The sequence below is a fragment of the Orcinus orca genome, chromosome 8 (genome assembly GCF_937001465.1).
Source record: "Orcinus orca chromosome 8, mOrcOrc1.1, whole genome shotgun sequence".
In the NCBI taxonomy this organism is placed as follows: domain Eukaryota; kingdom Metazoa; phylum Chordata; class Mammalia; order Artiodactyla; family Delphinidae; genus Orcinus; species Orcinus orca.
In genome coordinates this window covers 104,814,337-104,835,507 of record NC_064566.1, presented here as the reverse complement: position 1 = coordinate 104,835,507, position 21,171 = coordinate 104,814,337, and the positions used below count along the sequence as shown (strand labels likewise).

Below are 21,171 nucleotides of genomic sequence, written 5' to 3'. Positions count from 1 at the left end.
CCACTGCGCCACCAGGGAAGCCCCTATGAATAACTATTAATATCATGAAGTTGGAATAAGAATTCAGAGCTCTAATCTTTGCCCAGTGCTTCCTGAAGGCAGTTCTTGGCCTCAGTATAATCAGTCCTTCATGTTACTTCTAGAATGATTTTCCAAAAGATGTTACTGCCATGATAAAATATTTTTCTTCCCTTGCTGTGTAAGATTTAGCCAGATCTGGTTGACTTCAGAATCATCAGGAGAGGTTTATAAACAAAGCTTCCTGCTCTTCCCCTCGACCTTTGCAATTGAGAGAATCCAGAATTTCAGGGGGGAGGCTCTGGAATTTGTCTTTTTGCCTAGGTCCTTAGGTGAATCTGATAAAACCAGGTCATAAACTTTGGGAACTGTAATTCTTCAACTTGAAGTCTTTTGTAGATCCACCCTAACTATGGTTTGAGGCTTTTCTCTCTTATAGTCCCTGAGCATATCCTCAACTTCTCTTGCCTCTGGAACTTCCTCAAGCTGTTCCCATCAGAAATGCCATTATGTTTGCTCCAGTAGCAAGTATTATTCTCTCTCTTTCTCTCTGTATCTATCTCCCTGTATAGAAAGGTTCTTGATGTTTATTGCCAAATTGCTTCCTAGAAGGTTTGCATTGATTTAAATGCCCATCTTTTTTTCTTAAAAAAAACCCCAACAGCTTAATTGAGATATAAGTCACGTACCATACAATTCACTCAGGTAAAGCATACAATTCAGTGGCTTTAGCCTATTCACAGTTATACAACTATCACCACAATCAATTTTAAAATATTTTCATAACTCCAAAAGGAACTCCACCTCTTAGCCATCACCCCTTAATTCCTCATTTCATCCCAATCCCTGGGCAACCACTTATCCACTTTCTATCTCTGTTAATTTGTCTCTTCTGCATATCTCATATAAATGGATTCATTCAATGTATGGTCCTTTGTGACCAGCTTCTTTTACTTAACAAAGTTTTAAAGGTTCCTTCTTATTGTAGCATGTATCCGTATTTCATTTCTTTCTTTCTTTTTTTTTTTTTTTGCTGAGTAATATTCCATTATATGAATGTACCGTATCTTATCTCTCTGTTCATCAGCTGATGAATGTTTAGGTTGTTTCCACTTTATGGCTATTATGAATAATGCTGCTATGAATGTTCGTGTCCAAGTTTTTATGTGGACATATGTTTTTATTTCCCTTGGGTTTATTATATCTTGGTGACAAATCTCTGGGTCATTTGGTAACTCTACGTTTAGCCTTTAGAAATTGCCAGACTGTTTTCCATAGTGGCTGCAGCATTTTACATTCTTACCCAGCAGTAGATGAGGGTTCCAGTTTTTCTGCCTACTCACCAACACTTGCTATTATCTGTTGCTATCTCAGAATTTTGAATGAAATTGAGAAGATTAACGTATACTACAGAACTGAGCATAATAGAAACTAGGATATCCTTAAAAAAGGCAACTTTGTGTAGTTAGTGGGCATAAAAGATCTTGCCAGTGTTAAAGATATAGATTAATATTTTGCTGAAGTTGAGGGTGCATAAGCTATGTTCAACTATAATTCTGAACCTCCATATACTATAGATTTTCTTAGTCGGAAAAACCTTTCCTGTTAGTGGAGAGTTTACAGTCTGTATGATTTGAATTTCAAGAATGTTCCACTTACACAATAGCAGGTGAAGAGCCAGAGGTGCTTAACCCTAGGAATGAACACGCATTGTTAAGGTGTATTAATAATTAATATCAGTAACTGGGGCAACCACAACCATGAACGTCTGCTACTGTTTCCCAAGTGCCAGGTATGGTGTTCTGTTTCATTGATTTCATGGCTTCACATTATTATTTCATAGTTCTACCTTAGCAAGTGGATCTCTCGTTGTTGTTCCTGCTCTATAGATGAGGGAGTTAAGGCTTGGGAAGTGAGGTGACTTGTCTCTGGTCACGTAGTGAGTGGATGGTGGCTGAAGAGCGTGAACCCAGGCCATCTGACTCTGAAGCTCTGTTCACGCCGCCATGCTAGAGATGGGGGAAGGGGACGTGGGGTGGTAGTAGGCTAGCGGAAGGTCCTGGTAAGGCACCAGGAATTGTGTAAGGACTGACCATGGCCCTACAGGAGGGAGGACCGTCCAGCTGTGATTTCCGACGGTTCTGACGGTCACCCCTGAACCTCTGTCCATCCTGTTAACTAAAGCAGGTTGGAGGCCCCAGGGGAGGGGAGAGATGTACATTCTAGTTCCCAAACTGCCCTACCACCAGCCTTGGCTGTGCCACCTTGAGCCTGGGTTTATCCCCTGTGAGGTTGGCTCCTCTTAATACCTGACCTACTGCGACAGTGCTGTCATGGGCATGACACAGGTCATGCCTACAGAAACTTCAGAAATTCTACAGTCAGACGTCAAGATCTATTCCTTGGGTTGTAATACGTGGACTTCTCAGAGAATTTCTTTTAATACCATATTTGACCCAGTGTACTCTGTGTATATAAGGACTGATTTTGATTTGGGAAGCAGCTGAGTTCCATGGACCTTTGCAGTCTTATAGTTGCCGTGAGTTCAAGTTCCCTCAGAATATTCGGATTTGCTAGTTTATGGTACTAGATAATGTCTTGAGGAATTTGCTTTCTCCCCCTCCATGTTTTTTTCTTTCCAGCTCATTAAAGTTCAGTTATAAACATTGATATCATACATATACTTAATTTCTCAACTGTGGAAGTAGTTGTGCACCATCATTTTAATGCTGACACATTTTTTTATTTATGGGAATTCATCCTAAGAGTGTTTTTGTTAAGAAAGCGGTTCCCTCCTAAGGCAGGAGACTGGACCATGCGTTCATTCTAGAAGCATTTGTGGACCCTCTGCTGTCGGCCGGGTTCCAGGTGCTGAGGGCTCTGCGTTGTCGCATTGGGTGAGGGCGCTCTCGTGCAGCTGCATTCCCCCGTGGCGGGTGGCAGGGGACACAGACTCTGCACAAAATGCGTGCATCACTTAATTGATGGTACATGCTTTGCAGAGTGTGAAAGGAGAGCAATGTGGAGACAGGGAACAGAAAAGGCCTGCTGAGGAGGTAGCACTGACCCTGAAATCTGAATAGGGAGGAGGAGGTGGCCATCTGAAATGTTGGCCAGAGCATCCGGGTGGAGCCACTGCAAAAGCCCTGAAGGCTGGCCTGAGCCCTGGGAGTGTGTAAGGCTAGAAGGAGGAGAGGTCTGCCAGCGCAGCCTTTAGAGGTCGGCCAGCAAGCGAGCTTGTGAAGGAGGTGCCATAGAGGTGGGAGGAACCAGGACAGTTTAGTGTTAGGAGGTGGGGAGAAGAGCTTAAGGAGGGTGTGAATGTTCCCCAGGTCAAGTGAGCTGAGAACCTGGAGGGAACCTGGGGTTTGGCTGTAGACTTTTAAAAGGTGCAGCCTTGCAGGGGGGCAGGGTGGTGTGTTGGCAAGGGTGGAAGCCCAGTTGGGGAGGGAATGTGGGGCGAGGAAGTGAAGGTGGGCTCGCCAGCTCTTTATTGTGTGTGAGAACAGCAGAGAGAAGTAGGTGAGCAGGAAGGTGGGCCCAAGGGAAAGTTTGTTTTTACTGTAAACATTTTGTTGAAATATAACACGTTTAGAAAAGTGCACAGTAAAGATAGGAGATACTGTGCACATTTGCTGATGTGAGTGTTCCAGTAGGGAGGGAACAGTGATGCTGCAGAGGAGTGGGTGTGGGGAAGCGTGCAGAGCGGTGCAGCCCCTGAGGGGACCAGACGGACAGGCTGCCCAGCAGCCCAGGTGGAGAGCCCTGGGCTTGGGTCAGACTGGGGACGTTTCCTCCATTGCAGTGTATGAAGAAGGAATATTTAGTTTCAAAGTTGGGAGAATCACATTTTAATAACAACACAATATTTTTAGATACTGCCTATATTCCGAAGCTTTCTCATTGCTTTTCTGCTCCTTGACAAATCAATGACCTATTTAATGATTCTGGGTGTATCTTGATTATACTTTGTCATATCAGTTGTGTCATATGACAGTTTTTTTCTTACCAGGGGCTACCATTACTGGTGTCCACAGGTTCTCAGATTTTGATAAACACAGTCACAAGGTCAAAGGGGAAATGTTTTCACAGTCTCATCCCCCTGGGATTGCCCTCAGTTTCCTGCCAAGGCAGCCAGTTCTGAATGGTCAGACCCAGGAGAGAGGGGATGCTTATGGAAACGTGCCTGCATTTCTGCACCTGCTTTTCCCCTTGGAGCATTTCCTGATTCCCAGGAGGCTGGGAAGCTGGTTGGAAAGGGCTACTAAGAGACAAGAGAAGCAGGTAGTGCTTTAGGCTACTTTGTGGGGCTGGAGAGATAAGACATTCCAGGTGAAGGGCTGCGAAGGCCGGCTCTGGTTTTCCCCTCAAGCTATTTGTAGACTAGGCTGTACTGGCCGGCAGGCTAACAAGTCACGCCAGAAGCAGCTGAATAGCAGAGTGGGATTTTGGTAGTTTCACTTTGCTGGGAAGAAAAAAATTGCAATTCCGGGCCCACCAAGGAAGAGGCTCCCTAGGAAACACCTACCTGGAAATTTCCGTTGCCACTCCCGGAAGGTCAAACCTAAGAGCAGACTCTGTCTTGTAGGCCTGCAGAAAGTGCCGACCAGCCTGGAGTCAGCTTGGTGGGGTGGAGGGCCCTTCTGCAGCCCGCGGGAGGATGGGCAGAGGGTGGAGGCCGGCGGAGGCAGGTGGCCGCTCCCAAAGGCGCCACAAGGCTTCCAGACGCTGGTGGCTTTCTGTTCCTTGATCCACCTGCCTTTACTTTGTGAACCTCCCTCAGGTCGGACACTAATGATCTGTGTGCTTCTCCGTAGGCCTGTGATACACTGCGGTGTGAGGTTTCCACCTGAAATCTTGTAAGAGCAGAATGGAAGACCCCTGATAGAGTCCTCTTTGGAATCGCTTTCACATTTTACCAGCCAACCAGCTATTCTTTGTAAAAAGGAAAAGGCAAACATCAAGGTCTATCATTCTTTAGAACTCCCACTGAGTGCTGCCTCCTTTTGAATTCTCAAAGATATTAATGTAGAATTGTTGGGCTGAGACCCCCAGCATGTCCTTAGCCTAGGTTTTTCTTTTCTTTGAGTGAATGGTAAGAGTTCTTTTGAATGACGTGATGGGGTTCAAATGCATTGCTGACAAACTATCAAATGGGATGGGAGGATCAATCTTTGTGTTTTTTTGGTGCATGAAAAGTTCTTATCTGAACTAGGAAAATAAAGCCTGTGTTTCTTGGGTTGACACAAAGAAAGATTTGCTTGCATGCATCTTTTGAGGCATGAAGAAAGGAGTGCCACAGCCCTGACTGGAAAAAATAACCTTCTTTCAAAGAAGAGAACCCTTAGTTGATAGTCTCTGAAGCCCTTTGTGTGCACAAGAAAAGTAGGAGGAATCATTGCCTAATGTGGAGATTTCTGTGGGAGAAGTGGAAGGCAAAGGGCCACAAATGGAGAGGCAGAGATGGCCGAGGTGGCCGTTGCAGGCCTCTTTGACACACCTCATTCCTTGCTTGCTGTTGTCATCCTGCGTTTTCTACTCTGTGTTTTTTTAAAAAACCTTAGTTCAGCTCTCTTCTGGTTACACAGTGTTGTCCTTGTTTATGGCCAGAAACAAATTAGAAAAAGTTACTTAGGATATATTCTACAGCAGTTTTTAATTTAATTTAATTTAATTTATTTATTTTTAATTTTTGGCTGCACCGTGCAGCTTGCGGGATCTTCGTTCCCTGACCAGGGATTGAACCCAGGCCCCGGCAGTGACAGCACCGAGTCCTAACCCCTGGACTGCCAGGGAGGTCCCTCTACAATAGTTTTTAGACTGTAACAGGTAGTTCAGTCTCATAATATTAAAAGTGCAGCTTACACCGACACTTATCTGCCATTCTCCCCTGCTCACGACCCAGTTTCTGAAGGTTTTTTCTGGAGTTTTTTCCCCAGTGGCATAAAATTTTATCTGGAGTTTTTTTGCAGTCTTGTGCTTTTCACTATTTGCTTCATTGCCAACACTTATAACAAATGTAAAATGTGAATGGCATCGGTGGAAATACCTGGAGGACCCCATTATGATCACTTCTTCATCCTTTATCTTTACCCTTAGACCTCTCTGCTTATATGGAAATATTCCAAATCCATAACTGCTTAATTAAGAACCCCTTTTTTATTTGGAACCTAGTCAAAAGTTTATTATTATAATTTTAACAATTTGTTGAAAGCCTTTCTGAAAGCCTTGTTCCCTGATTATTTATTTTTTCAGAAGCGTTTAGTTCCTTAGGTGTACTTCCCTTCACTGGAATTGTGCTTACTTTATTTCCTCGTGGAATTAAAAAAACGATATTTTTGTCCTACTACTCCGCCCTCACTTGTAGGTTTCCAGGAGCTCTTTAGCTGGGGTCATAGTAGCCCCTTAAGATGGAATTGGGCTCCGACAAACGGAGGGACCTCAGGCCCACCAGACCCAGGACTGCGGGTGAGTCATCACCCTGTCTGCGGTCACTTGGTCCTTTGTGAACTGTAGGCCGGTCCCGCGCTAGCCCTTCCCCTGGCCCCCGGCTGGGGTGAAGCTTGAAAAAACAGTGTCTGCCGGGGCACCTTGCTGGGCAAGGAGAGGGTGTCGCAGATAGTTTTCACTCCTCATTTTCATTTTTTCTCAGTGGAGATACTAATTTGTTGTGAATTTTTAAAATTGAGAAACTATGGGATGGATTATTTGGGCTTCCCCTTTTCAGCAAGAATGGGGAATTTGTGTTGAAATCTGTATACGTTTGTTATTTGTCCATTGTTACTTCCTCTACCAGTTCCTGTTCACCATGTAGAACCAAGTTCAGTTTTTTTTCCCTTCTGAGTTCCAAAACTATTTCTTCCAGAAATCAATGAAATGTAACATCTCAGCTTGCCATTCTAAATGAGTGAACGTTGTGGAAGGCTTGTTTTCCCACATTTAATTAATTAATTAATTAACTGAAGTATGGTTGATTTACAATGTTGTATTAGTTTCTGGTGTACAGCAAAGTGATTCAATCATGCATATATGTATCTAGAGTTTTTCATATTTTTTCCATTATAGGTTATTATAAGATATTGAATATAGTTCCCTGTGCTATACAGTAGGACATTGTTTAGCCATTCTGTATATAATAGTTTGCATCTGCTAATCCCAAACTCCCACTCCATCCCTTTCCCATCCCCCTCCCCCTTGGTAACCACAAGTCTGTTCTCTAGTCCATGAGTCTGTTTCTGTTTAGTAGATAAGTTCATTTGTGTCATATTTTAGATTCCACATATAAGTGATACCATATGGTATTTGTCTTTCTCTGTCTGACTTACTTCACTTAGTATGATAATCTCTAGGTCCATCCATGTTGCTGCAAATGGCATTATTTCAATTCTTTTTTATGGCTGAGTAATATTCCACTGTATACATGTACCACATCTTCTTTATCCATTCATCTGTCGATGGGCACTTAGATATAGTAGAAGCCCTATATTTCCAGTCTGCTTGGTCTGATTTTATAGCTCTCACATTTACTGTAGCACCTCAGTTGTGCAGTGGTGACCAGCTGTGCAGAGCAGAGCGCTCATTGTGATTCTGTCCTGTTATGTCTTCTGAATCATGAGGATATGGGTTTAAACAACTTTGTCAGCTGTCGTGACATTAAATCAGCTGAAGGAGTTGATGAGTGATACTTCTCAGACTGGTGCTGGCGCACGGTGGCAAATCCTGTCCTGAGCTTGGCCTTTGAGTACTGTCTTCCCTCGGGCATGCCATGGCCACAGTGCCAGAGCGCTGAGCTGGATGATAGCTTCTGTAAAACGGAAGCTGCCCGAGACAAGTGGTTTCCAAAGTACCCTCCCCCGAAACAGTAGTGTTCTAGAGCTAGACCAAGGTGTTTTTTCATTTAAATAAAAATAAAGGATAGAATTTTCTTTATTTTGAGCTTCTGTCCCATGAAATTTCATTAACTCTTGGTTGCTATTACTGCCAATCACCTTAGTCAGCACTAGGAGGTGACAAATGAACAAGTAGCAAAAAAAGTTAGTGGAAAACTTGGGAATACCTAGTCTTGCTTAATCTGATAGTTTAAAAAAATTATAAAATGAGCTTGGATGTGATTTTTATATAGCTCATATAATGGAGCCATTTATGCTGGAATCTTAACACAGGTCAAGTAATCTTAGTTTATGGAACGAGAAGCAGGGTGGAATGGTGGCCACCACATGGGCTCAGTAGCCACATGCCTGGGCTTCTGGGCATCACAGCTCTGCCACATAATAGCTCTTACCAGCTCTGTTACCCTGGGCAAATCACTTAATCTCTCTCTTTCTCTGTCCCTCACCTATAAAGTAGAGACAATAATGTACCAGCTTCATGGGTTATTGTGAAGATTAAATGAATCAATACATGTAAAGTACTTAGAACATGCCTGGCACGTAGTAAGTGCTATACAAATGTTAGCTAATATTGTTTTGTGACTTAAAAAATATATATGTTAATGTTTCATGGTGCTTGGCAAAGAACACTGTGGTCCTGTCTTGTGAACATATTTGAGAACCATGGGCCTGGAATTTCTCTTCTAGTTCTGCAATTCTATTATTCTGTGTCATAGAATTGGATTCCCCATAATCTTTCTTTTCCCTTTTTATGTTAGTGCTTTAATGAACATGTTCTTCTTTTTTTTCCCCCTCTCTACATAGAGTGAAATCATTCTTACCAAGTGGAATCTAATCTTAAATATGACTTCAGAAGGTGTCCTTTCTGTTTCTTGACATAAGGGTGTTTTTGTATCGTGTACATTAGTTACAGTCGTTTTCTACTGTTACACAGCTAATATCCTTCCGTTCTTTATCCTACGGGTGAGAACACTGAAGCTCAGAGAGAGTAAACCAATTGTCAGAAGCTAAGAGTGGCAGATCTGTGATTTTAAGCCAGGCTGTCTGAATCCCGAGCCTGCTCTCATATAAGTACGGCAAATCCAAGTTGCGGTTCCAGTGGCTGCGTGCCTATTCCAGTGTAACTAACCTAAAGCAAGCTCAGGCAGCATTCCCTTAAATGGAGACGGATTTCTATGTGAGCATTCCTGAAGGATGCTCTTTTTATACTTGGGTCAGCAAAAGTCACCAGATAGCTGTGCCTGTTCATTCCAAGAAAGGTGAAAGGCGAAGCAAACAAAAACAAGCAATTGCTTGTACATCAGGCCAGAGAGCCTCTGGGCCCAGCCATTGCCTGTTTGCCCCGGGAGAACCCTCCTGTCGGTGCACACTGCTGCCCTAGGCCTAAGGGGAGGCGCTGGCTGGCCTCCAGGCCTTGGTGTCTGTTCCCCGCCCAGCCTTCTCACGTGCCCTGAGGTCTCCCTACCGCTGGCCGCGCAGGGCTGGCTGCTGAGTTTGTGCACTGCGGGACGGTTGTTGCAGGCTGGGCAGCAGGAGCGCAGGGAGAGAAGGAGAAGGAAATCTGCCTCCTCACCCCCGCTCTGCTGGCTGGTCCCCTTCTGTTCTGAGCTCCCCACAGCTCCCTCCCACGATTGCAAAGCCACCTCCTCCACTTTCCTTCTCACAGTTTTTATATTCATTTTGCAAGTCTATCAGCCTCCCTCTAACTTCTTTCTATGGCGTGTGTCGTGTAGGATTTCAAGGAAGGAGTTAGCAGTCTCTGCTGGTTAGTTTGCCATGAGCCAGAAAAGTTGATTTGCAAGTGTACTGTCTGGATTGTGGCGCACTTTCTTCCATGTAAAGGATGGTGCATCTGGAAGGCACCTCACCAGTGCAGAAACCTCTCTTGCATTCTTAGTGTTTCTGAGGTTCAACAATGTGCCATAATCCTGGGGAATTTAGCAACTATCTATAACAATGTGTGTTTTTTCTGTTTTTTTTTTTGTTTTTTTGCGGTACGCGGCCCTCTCACTGCTGTGGCCTCTCCTGTTGCGGAGCACAGGCTCCAGACGCACAGGCTCAGCGGCCATGGCTCACGGGCCCAGCCGCTCCGCGGCACGTGGGATCTTCCCAGACCGGGGCACGAACCCGTGTCCCCTGCATCGGCAGGCGGACTCTCAACCACTGCGCCACCAGGGAAGCCCTATAACAACGTTTTAAAGTGAAATTGTATTTATAGTTCATCCTGTCATCCCGGGTGCGCATCTACCTTTGAAGGTGGATCTGGGCCTCTTCTTCCACCTCTACGTGCAGGTGATGAAACGGGAGCTTCTCGACTCCAAGTCCTGAGTGGTTCTGGAGAATTGGCTTCTTTCAGCCCAAAAGGGCCGGTGTTGGTGGGAACCAGGCTGGTGGATGGTGAGGGGATACGGCTGAGGGGTGGGAACTACGAGGAGAGCAGGCGATGTGGAGGCTGGGTCACTGGGCCACTCCATCGTCTGGCTCCGGGCCAGCCTTGTTAGTGCAGCAGCTGGAAAGGCAGGCATTTCTCTTTCCTTCTTTCTCCCCCTCACGTTTCCTCACTGTCCTTTTTACCACGCAGGCATCCCCGGTGAGCTGGGAAGCCAGCTGCCCATCCCTCCCACTAGACTGTGAGCTCCGTGGGAGCAGAGCTCTTGCTCAACCTTTTATGCTCGATGTTCACAAAGCATGAAAAGAATTGCTACCATTTCTCGAATGTTCGTCATTATGCTACGTGATCCCAAATGCTATCATGTTGTCTTGAATCTAAGATGTTGGTGGTAAGAAACAACAATTATTTTATGTATCATTACAAAAGGAAAAAGCCTTGCCAATTAAACTCTGATTCAAGTGCTTTTTGGCACTTAGAATTTTTATTGGATACTTGTTGAAAGAGCTCTTTTAGATTTATTTAGGCATAGATTTTTATCACATCACTTGTGCGTACATAAAAGGGAAAATATAAGTGAAATGAACTGTTTAAGATATTCCTAAAATGTTGTCGCTTTCAGAGGCTGACTTCAGAATCACTTTTGGCTCAGGGTCATCGATGTCTCTGTACCATCAAGAGTGCTGGGGACACAGCATTTCTGAAAAGAGGGCACACTGCTGTCACCAGGAATCTCCTCCAAACAGCCTGTACCCATTCTGGGAGTTCTGATCCCGGTGTTTTTTTATTCAGCCTGTGGCAGGCCTGTCTTTCCACGTATCTCAGTAATAACATTGCACAAAGCAGCATCATTCACGACGCTGTCTCTTATACCCAAGTCCCATAGGTTTGTTGGGCAAGGTCATTTTTCCAGTGATGGATATTTGCTTCCCTAATCAAATTTGTGCCCAGCTGCTGTTCCCATGCCTTTCCGTTTTAATGCCAAATTACAGTGTCATCTTTTTGCATTTAAAATGGCAGTTACACGCAGGGTGTCTGGTGCTCACAACACACATGACTCAGTGAAGCGAGGACAGAACTAATGAAGGGCTGTAAGCAAGGTCACACACGCGGGCAGGGCATCCACAGCCTCCCTGCCACCTGTGTGAGAGCGACGGTGGGACACCAGTGTTGTAAAATAGACCCCTCATTCAGAAGTGTTAACAGGTGAAAAAAAGTGCATTAGAGACTTGATGAAATGCAGACTGTTAAGTCTTAACAACAGCCATGCCGGGCAGATAATTTGGATTTTCCAACGAGGAGACTGAGGATTAGTCTGTGGCTTACTGACATCACACCTAGTAAGGACATGGTAGATTTGGGGGCATAGAACCCAGATTTGTCTGATGCTATAGCTCCTACTTTCAATTATATAACACCATTTATTTATATATATATATATATATAAAATATGTAACATATGTAACATATATGTATATATATAGGACCTAGAACAGTATCTGGCACGTTTAATAAATATTTGTTTTTAATAAGTATTTAATAAATATTTGTTGAATGAAATCTAGAGAGGATAGAAATGCTTCTCTTCCTGGAAATGAAGTCTCTAACATTTTAGACAGTGGGTGAAAGAAGGAAGGTAGGTGGCCATTTTCTAGACAAGGTACAGCTTGTGGATCTCGGGTTCTTTCAGGTCAAGAAGACGAGCGGAGGAAGTCTGTCCCTAGCTCACAGAGCCTGTCAACACTTGCCTGTTGGACAGTGCTGAGGCAGTTCCTGGAATCATCCTTCCGCCTCGCCCATAAATCAAGATCAACAGGGTTCTATAAATTGTGCAGTTAAAAAAGTAATAATAGGGCTTCCCTGGTGGCACAGTGGTTGAGAGTCCGCCTGCCGATGCAGGGGACACGGGTTCGTGTCCCGGTCCGGGAAGATCCCACATGCCGTGGAGCAGCTGGGCCCATGAGCCATGGCCGCTAGGCCTGCGCGTCCGGAGCCTGTGCTCCGCAACGGGAGAGGTCACATCAGTGAGAGGCTCACGTACTGCAAAAAAAAAAAAAAAAAAAAAGTAATAATAAAAAAGGAAATCAAATATGACAAGCCTTGCTATGAAGAAAGTTCAGGTACAGGGCATTGGTTATTTGATAAATTGCTAGGTTTATAAAACTATGAGGACTTCCCTGGTGGCACAGTGGTTAAGAATCCGCCTGCCAATGCAGGGGACACGGTTCGAGCCCTGGTCCGGGAAGATCCCACATGCCATGGAGCAACTAAGCCCATGCACCACAACTACTGAGCCTGCGCTCTAGAGCCCGTGAGCCGCAACTACTGAGCCTGTGTGCCACAACTACTGAAGTCCGTGCGCCTAGAACTCGCGCTCTGCAACAAGAGAAGCCACTGCAATGAGAAGCCCGCGCACCACAACAAAGAGTAGCCCCTGCAAACTGCAACTAGAGAAAGCCTGTGCCCAGCAACGAAGACCCAACACAGCCAAAAATAAATAAATAAATTTATAAATAAAATTTAAAAATATGAAATGTTTTGAAAATTCTGAAGCTCTTATAGCTCATCAGTAAAATATGAAAGTTGACACATTTGAGCACTACCATGTGCTAAATCTGTGCCTGGGATTTTTACATATATCATGTAACCCTCACTGTAACACCAGTAGGTAATTATCATATCCACTTTACATAGGATAGTATCGAGGCTCAAGGTGTTTAAGTGATTTGGCCGAAGGATGTAACTACTGAGTAGCTGAGTCATTGGGGAAGCCCGGATGTTCAACTCAGAGTCTGTGGATTTTCTACTATACTCTGCTGCTTCCCGTCTAAGCTTAAGGCTAGAAACCACTTTATACTCTCGTTTTACAGTTAAGGAAGCTGATGCTAGAGGATTTTAAAGTGACTTACTTAGTAGCGGAGTCATACCTAAAATTCGGTTTTCTTGAACAATTTATTAAACAATAAATAATTGCAGAATGTCACACTGTTTTGAATAGTTTATCAGTTACAGGAGCTCAGTAGGTCTTATAAGTATCAATATATCTTAAAGAACAAGAACTGGGTATTCTGTATCACTGCTTTAGATTCCAGACGCTTTTTAAATTAAAGGATTTTCACCATCTTTTATTAGTTTAATTTTTTTATAATGTATTTTAAAATAAATTTATTTATTTATTTTGTTTTTGGCTGCGTTGGATCTTTGTTGCTGTGTGTGGGCTTTCTCTAGTTACGGCATGCGGACTTCAGTAGTTGCGGCACGTGGGCTCTAGAGTGCAGGCTTAGCAGTTGTGGTGCACGGGCTTAGTTGCTCCGCGGCATGTGGGATCTTCCCGGACCAGGGCTTGAACCCGTGTCTCCTGCATTGGCAGATGGACTCTTAACCACTGCGCCACCAGGGAAGCCCTTTTAATTTAATTTAATTTTGTTTTGGCTGTGCTGGGTCTTCGTTGCTGCCCGCGGGCTTTCTCTAGATGTGGCTAGCGGGGGCTACTCTTCGTTGCGGTGCACGGACTTCTCATTGCAGTGGCTTCTCTTCTTGCGGAGCACGGGCTCTAGGCACGCGGGCTTCAGTAGTTGTGGCACGTGAGCTCAGTAGTTGTGGCTCACGTGCTCTAGAGCGCAGGCTCAGTAGTTGTGGCACATGGGCCTAGTTGCCCTGCAGCACGTGGGATCTTCCCAGACCACTGCTCGAACCCATGTCCCCTGCATTGGCAGGCAGATTCTTAACCACTGGACCACCAGGGAAGTCCAAGAGTTTTCACCATCTTGGGCTTCTTTATGTGCTAACAGTATTCTAAAATTATTGGGAGCTGACACTGTGGGCAGTATTTCACATCTGTATTGCTAAATTTTACTAGCAGGCTTTCCTATGTGTCGATGAACTGTTCTGTTATTTTGCTCCCATCTGCCAAGTAGTTATTTTCATTTTTTTCTCCCCCTTTATCCTTGCCTTCTGCAGTCTCTGGTATTTTATGTCATGTAATGTATACTTCCTTATTTTGGTAAGATTAGAAAAAAGGTATTTCAGTCTAGAGTAAATATCCTGTCCCTTCCCATCTCTTCTTTCTTGTTCCTGTTCATCCTTGAAGATTCACCTTCTCTGAGAAGTCATCCCTGGACACCCCCATTGGGATCAGGTGTCTTCTCTCTTCCCACTGCGACCGATCTGTACAAATGATCAAGGACATGTCACACGACAGATCTAGAGTTACTCATATTCCTTGACCTGAAGGAACTTCGAGTTGAGATGGGGAGGCAGACATTTAGACAGAAAAATGCAATATGATTGAACCTTTTTAAAAAATCTAATGTGTGAGTGTTTATCATGGAGCAGGCGTTGTGCTAAGCATTTTATGCGCATTATTTCATGTTATGTCAATAACCTTATGATCCCGATTTTACAGAGAAGGAGAGGGATTTAGAGACTGTCCTTGCTTTGCCTGAGGTCAGTTAAGTCACAGAATTGCTACCGAAATCCAGGTCCAGAGCCCAAGCTCATAGCCACTCTGCCTCTTGTACTGACTTCTGCCTCTGCACAGATGTGTCCCCTGGGCCCTCGCACGCTAGGCACAGGGAGAGGACAGCCCCAGTGCTGGAGTTCAGAAACCCCAGTGCTGGAGTAAATAGTTACTCTACAGTCATACAGCCACTGTAACTGACTCCAAATTATCCCTCAGAGACTTCAAAAGAATTCAAGGTATAGCACATTGTATGTCCAAACGCATTCATCACAAAAGATTAAAAACAACCTGTTTATCAACACAAGATTAAATACATTATGATATATTCATATAATGAAATGATGCAGCTGTAATAACGAATGAGGAAATGCTATATGGATATGGAACAATGTAAAGGGTATGATATTATACGGAATAAATAAGGTTTAAAAGAGATGCTGCTTTGTATAGAATCAATAGCATGCTGCTGTGTGTGGTTGCAGAGGCATGGAATGTTTAAATTTTGCTTGTATATGCATAAAATATCTTTGGAAGAATAGATAACAAATTGATGGTATGGGTTGATTCTGAAGAATGGATAAGGGATTCCAGGTAGAGAGAAATAATAAGCACCTTTCTAGAAATGAAAACAAATAAATAAGAAAGGCACTCTGGGCTGGTGTGTTTCCAGAGCATGAGGGGTGAGCCTGCCTGGCTCCTCGCTGCGTCCCCTTGTGCACTTGAGTGATCGTACAATTGACAAACTAAGTTGAAAAAAAAAAATCTCAAATTCCTGTATGGGAAAAGCATAACATCTCTTCTGTGGTATTAATTCCTGTTGAAAATACATGTCCTGAATCTAACCATGAAGAGACATCAGACAAACTCAAATTGAGGGACCTTCTGAAAAACAAGTGGCCTCTGCATTTCCAAAATGTCAAGGTCGTGGAGAACTAGGAAAGACTGGGGACTGTTTCCAATCAGAGGGGACAGACGGGACGTGTCCGCGGGACGCACCGTGTGCGATGCCAGATTGGATCCTGGGCCAGAAAAAAGGGGTTTCCTTCTCTGCAAAGGACGGTAATCAGACAATTGGCAGAAGTTGAATGTGGTCTGTAAATTAGGTAATAGTACTGTTTTCATGTTAACGTCCTGATTGTGATAGTACTGTGGTTATGTGAGAAAATGTCCTGTTTTTAGGAAACAGACACTTAAGAATTTAGTAGTAAAGGGGCTTTGTGTCTGCAATTTACTCTCAAATAGTTCAAGTTAAAAAAACAAAAGAGAGAGAGGGAGAGAGAAGGAGAGAGAATAATAACGTAAGCATGGTAAAATGTTACCATTTGGGGAACCTGAGTGAAGAAGTACAGGAATTCTTTGTACTATTTATGCTGCTTTTCTGTCTGAAATTATTAAAAAATAAAAAAATTTTTAAAAACACTTCTGATGTGGAACATTTTATGATTTTGTAATACTGAGCCTTTTATGTCCTTTTGTACAATTTTGTGATTTTCTTCCTATAGATCTTTATATTGTTGGTGACATTTATTCCTAAGTTTCTTAATAGTTTCATTCCTTTTTTAAAAAATATAAGTTTTGTTGAGGTATAATTCACATACTGTGCAACTCACTCTGACCACCTTTTTACTATGCTTAGATAGTACCATTATATAAGGAAGGCATGCTTTTTTTTTTTAAAGACAACTTTATAGGGTATAATTTACACATGATGAAATGCACATATTTTAATTGAATAGGTTGATGACTTTTGACACATGAATTCCCCACGTAACCACCCCCCAGTCTAGGTGCAGGATAGAGAACATTTCCATTTCTCCAGAGAGTGTGCCCCCAGCCCCTTTGCTTATATAGTCACCTGTTGGCGACACGGGCATCTTTTCCAGGACCCTCCGGTGTGTGCAGGGCGAGCGTGTGTGTGGTGGGGTGCCTTCGGGCGGGGGTAAGGATGGTAGCGTTGCAGCCAAGCAGGAGCAGGTTCCTCAGTGGCTCCAAAGAGGCTCTCAGGCTGTTTGGACGTGGCTTTCCTGTATCCCAGACTTAGGCCCTGACATTGGGTGCTCCAGTTTCTTTTTTTTCTTCTATAGGCCTTATTCTGGTTCAGAGGTTGGAGCATGTGTAGCCTAAGAATGTTTCTCAGCTTATTTCCATTAACAATGGAGAAAATTCTGGCTGGGTTCTGGGTAGTGGTCTTTTTTTTTTTTTTAAGAGATGTGCAATTTATTTATTTATTAAATTTTTTGGCCACACCCCGAGGCACCGGGGATCTTAGTTCCCTGACCAGGGATCGAACCCACGCCCCCTGCATTGAAAGGCAGAGCCTTAACCACGGGACCACCAGCGCAATCCCTGGGCAGTGGTCTTTCTGACCTTTAGTTGAATGGTGTTCCGAGCAGTTTGGCCTTTCCTGTCCTGCTATTTAATGGGCTGGTGGGAGGAGGTGTATCAGGCCTGGCTGCCCTGATAAACAGCAGATCTCACGTGACCTTTCAAATGTCAGTGTTTTATCATCATCAGAAGGGAAGATTGATTAAAACATCTATTTTGGAAAATAATAATGTTTCAAGATGTAAATTTTGTGCGCATTGATGTTCAGTTGATGTTTGATTGCTCACTCATCACCCCTGTATGGACCCAATGGGAAACAGAGTTTATATTTGTATTCACCAAATTGTGGCCCAGAAAATTCAGCTCCCTCTGCCTGCCAGTTTTTCCTCGTTTTGTGACTTTTATTATTCTGCTGTTCATTCTGAGTTGGTGGTATAGGAAGTCAGTGTCTAAACAAGTGTGCAGGGACTTCCCTGGTGGTCCAGTGGGAAAGAATCGGCTTCCAAAGCAGGGGACTTGGGTTCGATCCCTGGTTGGGGAACTAAGATCCCTCATGCCTTGGGGCAACTAGGCCTGCACGCCACAACTACTGAGCTCTCACACCTCAACAAGAGAGCCTGAGTGCCGCAAACTACAGAGCCCACGCACCACAACTAGAGAAGAGAAAACCCGCACTCCACAGCTAGAGAGAAGCCTGAGTGCCGCAAGAAAGAGCCTGTGTGCCTCAACGAAAAGATCCTGCATGCCTCGGTGAAGATCCCGTGTGCCTGCAACTAAGATCTGACACAACCTAAATAAATAAATAAATAAAATATTTTAAACAAGTGTGCAAGGGAGGGACGAGCTGGCCGAGCAGCAGCGAGTCTTGGTGTGAACCCAGCACTTCCCTGCATTTAGCATCTGGGGCCTCATCCTTCTCAGGAGAGCTAAGAGGACTGCCGTCAGCATTTGTGATGAAGGTTCCATCCACCTAACTGTGCCCAGAGCAGAGCAAGTATGCAATACATTGCATCATTATTCCAAATAATTTCTTCATTTTTACCTTTTTGCCCAGGTGTGTAATCTTTCACAAAGCTTTTTTCCCCCCTTTTTGTGGTTGAAACTGTAATTTATTAAAATGCATTCATTTAGTTAAAGTCTTGGGTCCTTTTCTCTCTTTTTTCAGGCACGTTGCAGAGAGGCCTTTTTGTCCTTGATGAACACTCACGTGGTAGGCAGATGACTGTCCTTCACCCCGAGCTGCTCTAGGTGCCCAGGACGCTGTCCAGCAAAGAAAGGATGGATTCCAAAGATGAAAGCTCACACGTGTGGCCTCCGGCTGCAGAGCATGAGGAGAATGCCGCACAGGTGAAGAGTGGTCTTCCAGCTGGGCATTGACAGCAGTTTTTTAGTTGGTACAGTTTGCTGACAGCTAGAGAAATAGAAGCTCCTATGCAGTGATGAGTGGTTGGGAGGAAGCTGACTTGCAGAGCTGGTGCAGAAGGAACGGGCAGCGTTTCAGCACCTTGGACGCTCCAGCAACGTGGGGTGCTGTGATTTTGCGGAGCTACATACCACTCATGGCTTCTCTGCCTTTCCCCTGTTTTATTGTCATAATCCACTTCACTGCTCCGTTTTATTACATGGTATTGGTGCTGAAAGCTTCAAACTGGAGGTTTTCTTTATGTTACCCTGGAAAGGATTTTGTTTCTTCATGTGTAATGAAGTACAAAGGTATGCCTGTAGAGTGAGGGGCTTTTCCTTTTCTTCTCAAATTCAGGATGTAAACCTCTAACTGAAAGTTGTCCCATTGAATCCACAGCTCTGGAGGTTAGTCGCTTATTCAGATGCTGCTGTAACCAGTGATCTCTGCCTTTCAAATTGCTACCCTAACCAGCTACACGTTCTTTGGACTATTCTTAGCAAAGGCGAACCTCTGCATTTTTGGTATGCATTTGAATTTTGAGAAGAGTCAGCACTCATAGGGAGCCGTGTTTACATGTGACCAAAGTATAACACTTCATTTTAAAGCATTATAATATATATGTAATTTTAATTTAATTTTCGTCAAATTATATAACCATAGTATTATTACCCAAATCAGAAAATTAACATTGAAACCTTTAAATATACACATCTTATTTAATTTAAGCAATATGACAAATTTACAATACCTAAAATTGATCACCTGGTATGATTTGAAAGTCTGAGTTTGAATACTGAGCAAAACAGTTCCAGAGATGCTTCCAGCAGAATAATTGAGAATGCTGTTTTGGTTCATATGGAAACTATTTGGAAGGCTACTTTCATGTAGCTATATATTTTGGTGTATTTTGTTTATAAACAAAAATGTAGTTCATTAATAAATAGGGTCCACATTTGTGGGTAACCAGATGGTAGGCGGCAGAGCTCAGCCCCCGTTATTGCCCCCCTCCTCCCACTGTTCCTTCTCCCGACCAGGAATTCTGATTTAGCCCAGTACTGGGTGTTGAAGACCAAGTTGAAGAGTTTGGATAACTCTTAAGGAAATTTTATTTTTTCTTTTTTAAGCATTGAAACTAGTTCAAGATTTTGATGTCAATGAGCAAATCTAAACTCGCAAAATTATTTTGCAGCACTTAAAACTGCGCAAATATCTTAGAAGCCTAATTCTCGTATGGATGCAAACTGTATCTTCATGGTCAAAGCAGATTTATGTAGAAGCTGGACTAAGCGCTTAGTATAGAAGTGGAGGTTTGTTTTACTTATGTGGTGCTTGACTTCACTGGGTCTCCATTTTTCTTTCTGGGGATTGAATTAGTTTATGTCATCTTCGGGATCTACTATTCTCCACTGGAAAAAAACTGAAATAAAAAAGTTAGGTCTAAAGCCAAGACAGCGTAAGAGGAAGGAATCCGACCTAAGAGGGTCTAGCTTCAATATCAGCCCATAAACTATTTCTCTCCCAAATGTGTTCTTTGACCATCTGCTTTGTACCTTCAATATCAGATACTAGGCTGTATGCCAGCCTTCAAGAACCTCCAAAGCTGACTACTCGAAAGCACTTTACAGAATCCAGTTTCTGCTTTAGTTCTTGGTAGATAGAAAATTATCTCCCCTGGTGACAACTGAAATAGTTGTCCAAAACCCCTTAAAAGTACTCACTTAGAATTTTTTGTATTGTTACCTAGTTGGCAAGGGAGAGTTCTGTTACATTCACCGAGTCAGCAAACGTTTACCGACTCGCCTCCAGACCGGCCTTGGAGTATGAAAGAATTTGTAGGAAAGAAAGTGACCTTGTTTTAATGTGTTTGCCAAAAGGCACTGTTAGTTATAAAGTAGAATTCTTACGATGTGTTGAAAGCAACTGGTTTTTGAATCTTGACATTTTTTTTCACATTACAAATAATTTGTATTTTGTAGTTCGGTAATGTTGTCAACCACGCATCTTCTGTCACATTTCCAGGGTCAGTGAACCACCTGTCAGTACTCCCCGAAAGAGATACCTGCATTGGACATTTGAGGCAAAGGGAACTTTAAATCGGTTGCCTAATATTGAGCAATAAGTCAGTGACAAGGTCCTTGGATCCTGTTGCCAAGTCACTAACTCAGCATAGATGAAGGCGTATCAGTTGAGTTCTCCTTTCAGTGGGGATCTTTTAGAAATGCAAGTGTGTAATGTTCTCGGTCAGTCCTGCGTCTTTGTGAGACAGGTTTTGTTCCACAAGGGTGGTTGCTACATACTTGCTGGTTATTTTTTTTTTTTTTTTTTGCCCCAGGTGCATTTTGTTCCAGACGCTGGAACTGTGGCCCAGATTGTCTACACCGATGACCAGGTCCGTCCACCACAGCAGGTGGTGTACACGGCAGATGGTGCCTCTTACGCGTCAGTGGATGGTCCGGAGCACACGCTGGTCTACATCCATCCCGTGGAAGCTGCGCAGGCATGTGAAGGACTGTGGTTTATAGTTTGTTTGTTAATCAGTTAATTCACCAATTACTTAGGTTTACTCTCTGCCAGTCACTGTGCTATTTGCTGGTGATACAGGAAATATTCATATAAGATTTATGCTCTCAAGGAGCTTATAACCAACTGGGCAGAGGAAGATATGGTTTATTTATTTAAATTA

General features: G+C 43.5%; 1 protein-coding gene across 2 annotated transcripts in view; it reads left to right on the top strand.

Annotated features, from left to right (window-relative positions):
• Positions 1-21,171, top strand: part of PRDM10 (PR/SET domain 10) — an 88,470-nt gene that overhangs the window by 12,396 nt on the left and 54,903 nt on the right. For both annotated transcript variants that reach the window (XM_033406985.2, XM_004280486.4), the window contains exons 2-3: positions 18,249-18,430; positions 20,821-20,985. In XM_033406985.2, coding sequence (XP_033262876.1) covers positions 18,362-18,430; positions 20,821-20,985 — 234 coding nt within the window. In that variant the 5' untranslated portion in view covers positions 18,249-18,361. The remainder of the gene's footprint in view (positions 1-18,248; positions 18,431-20,820; positions 20,986-21,171) is intronic.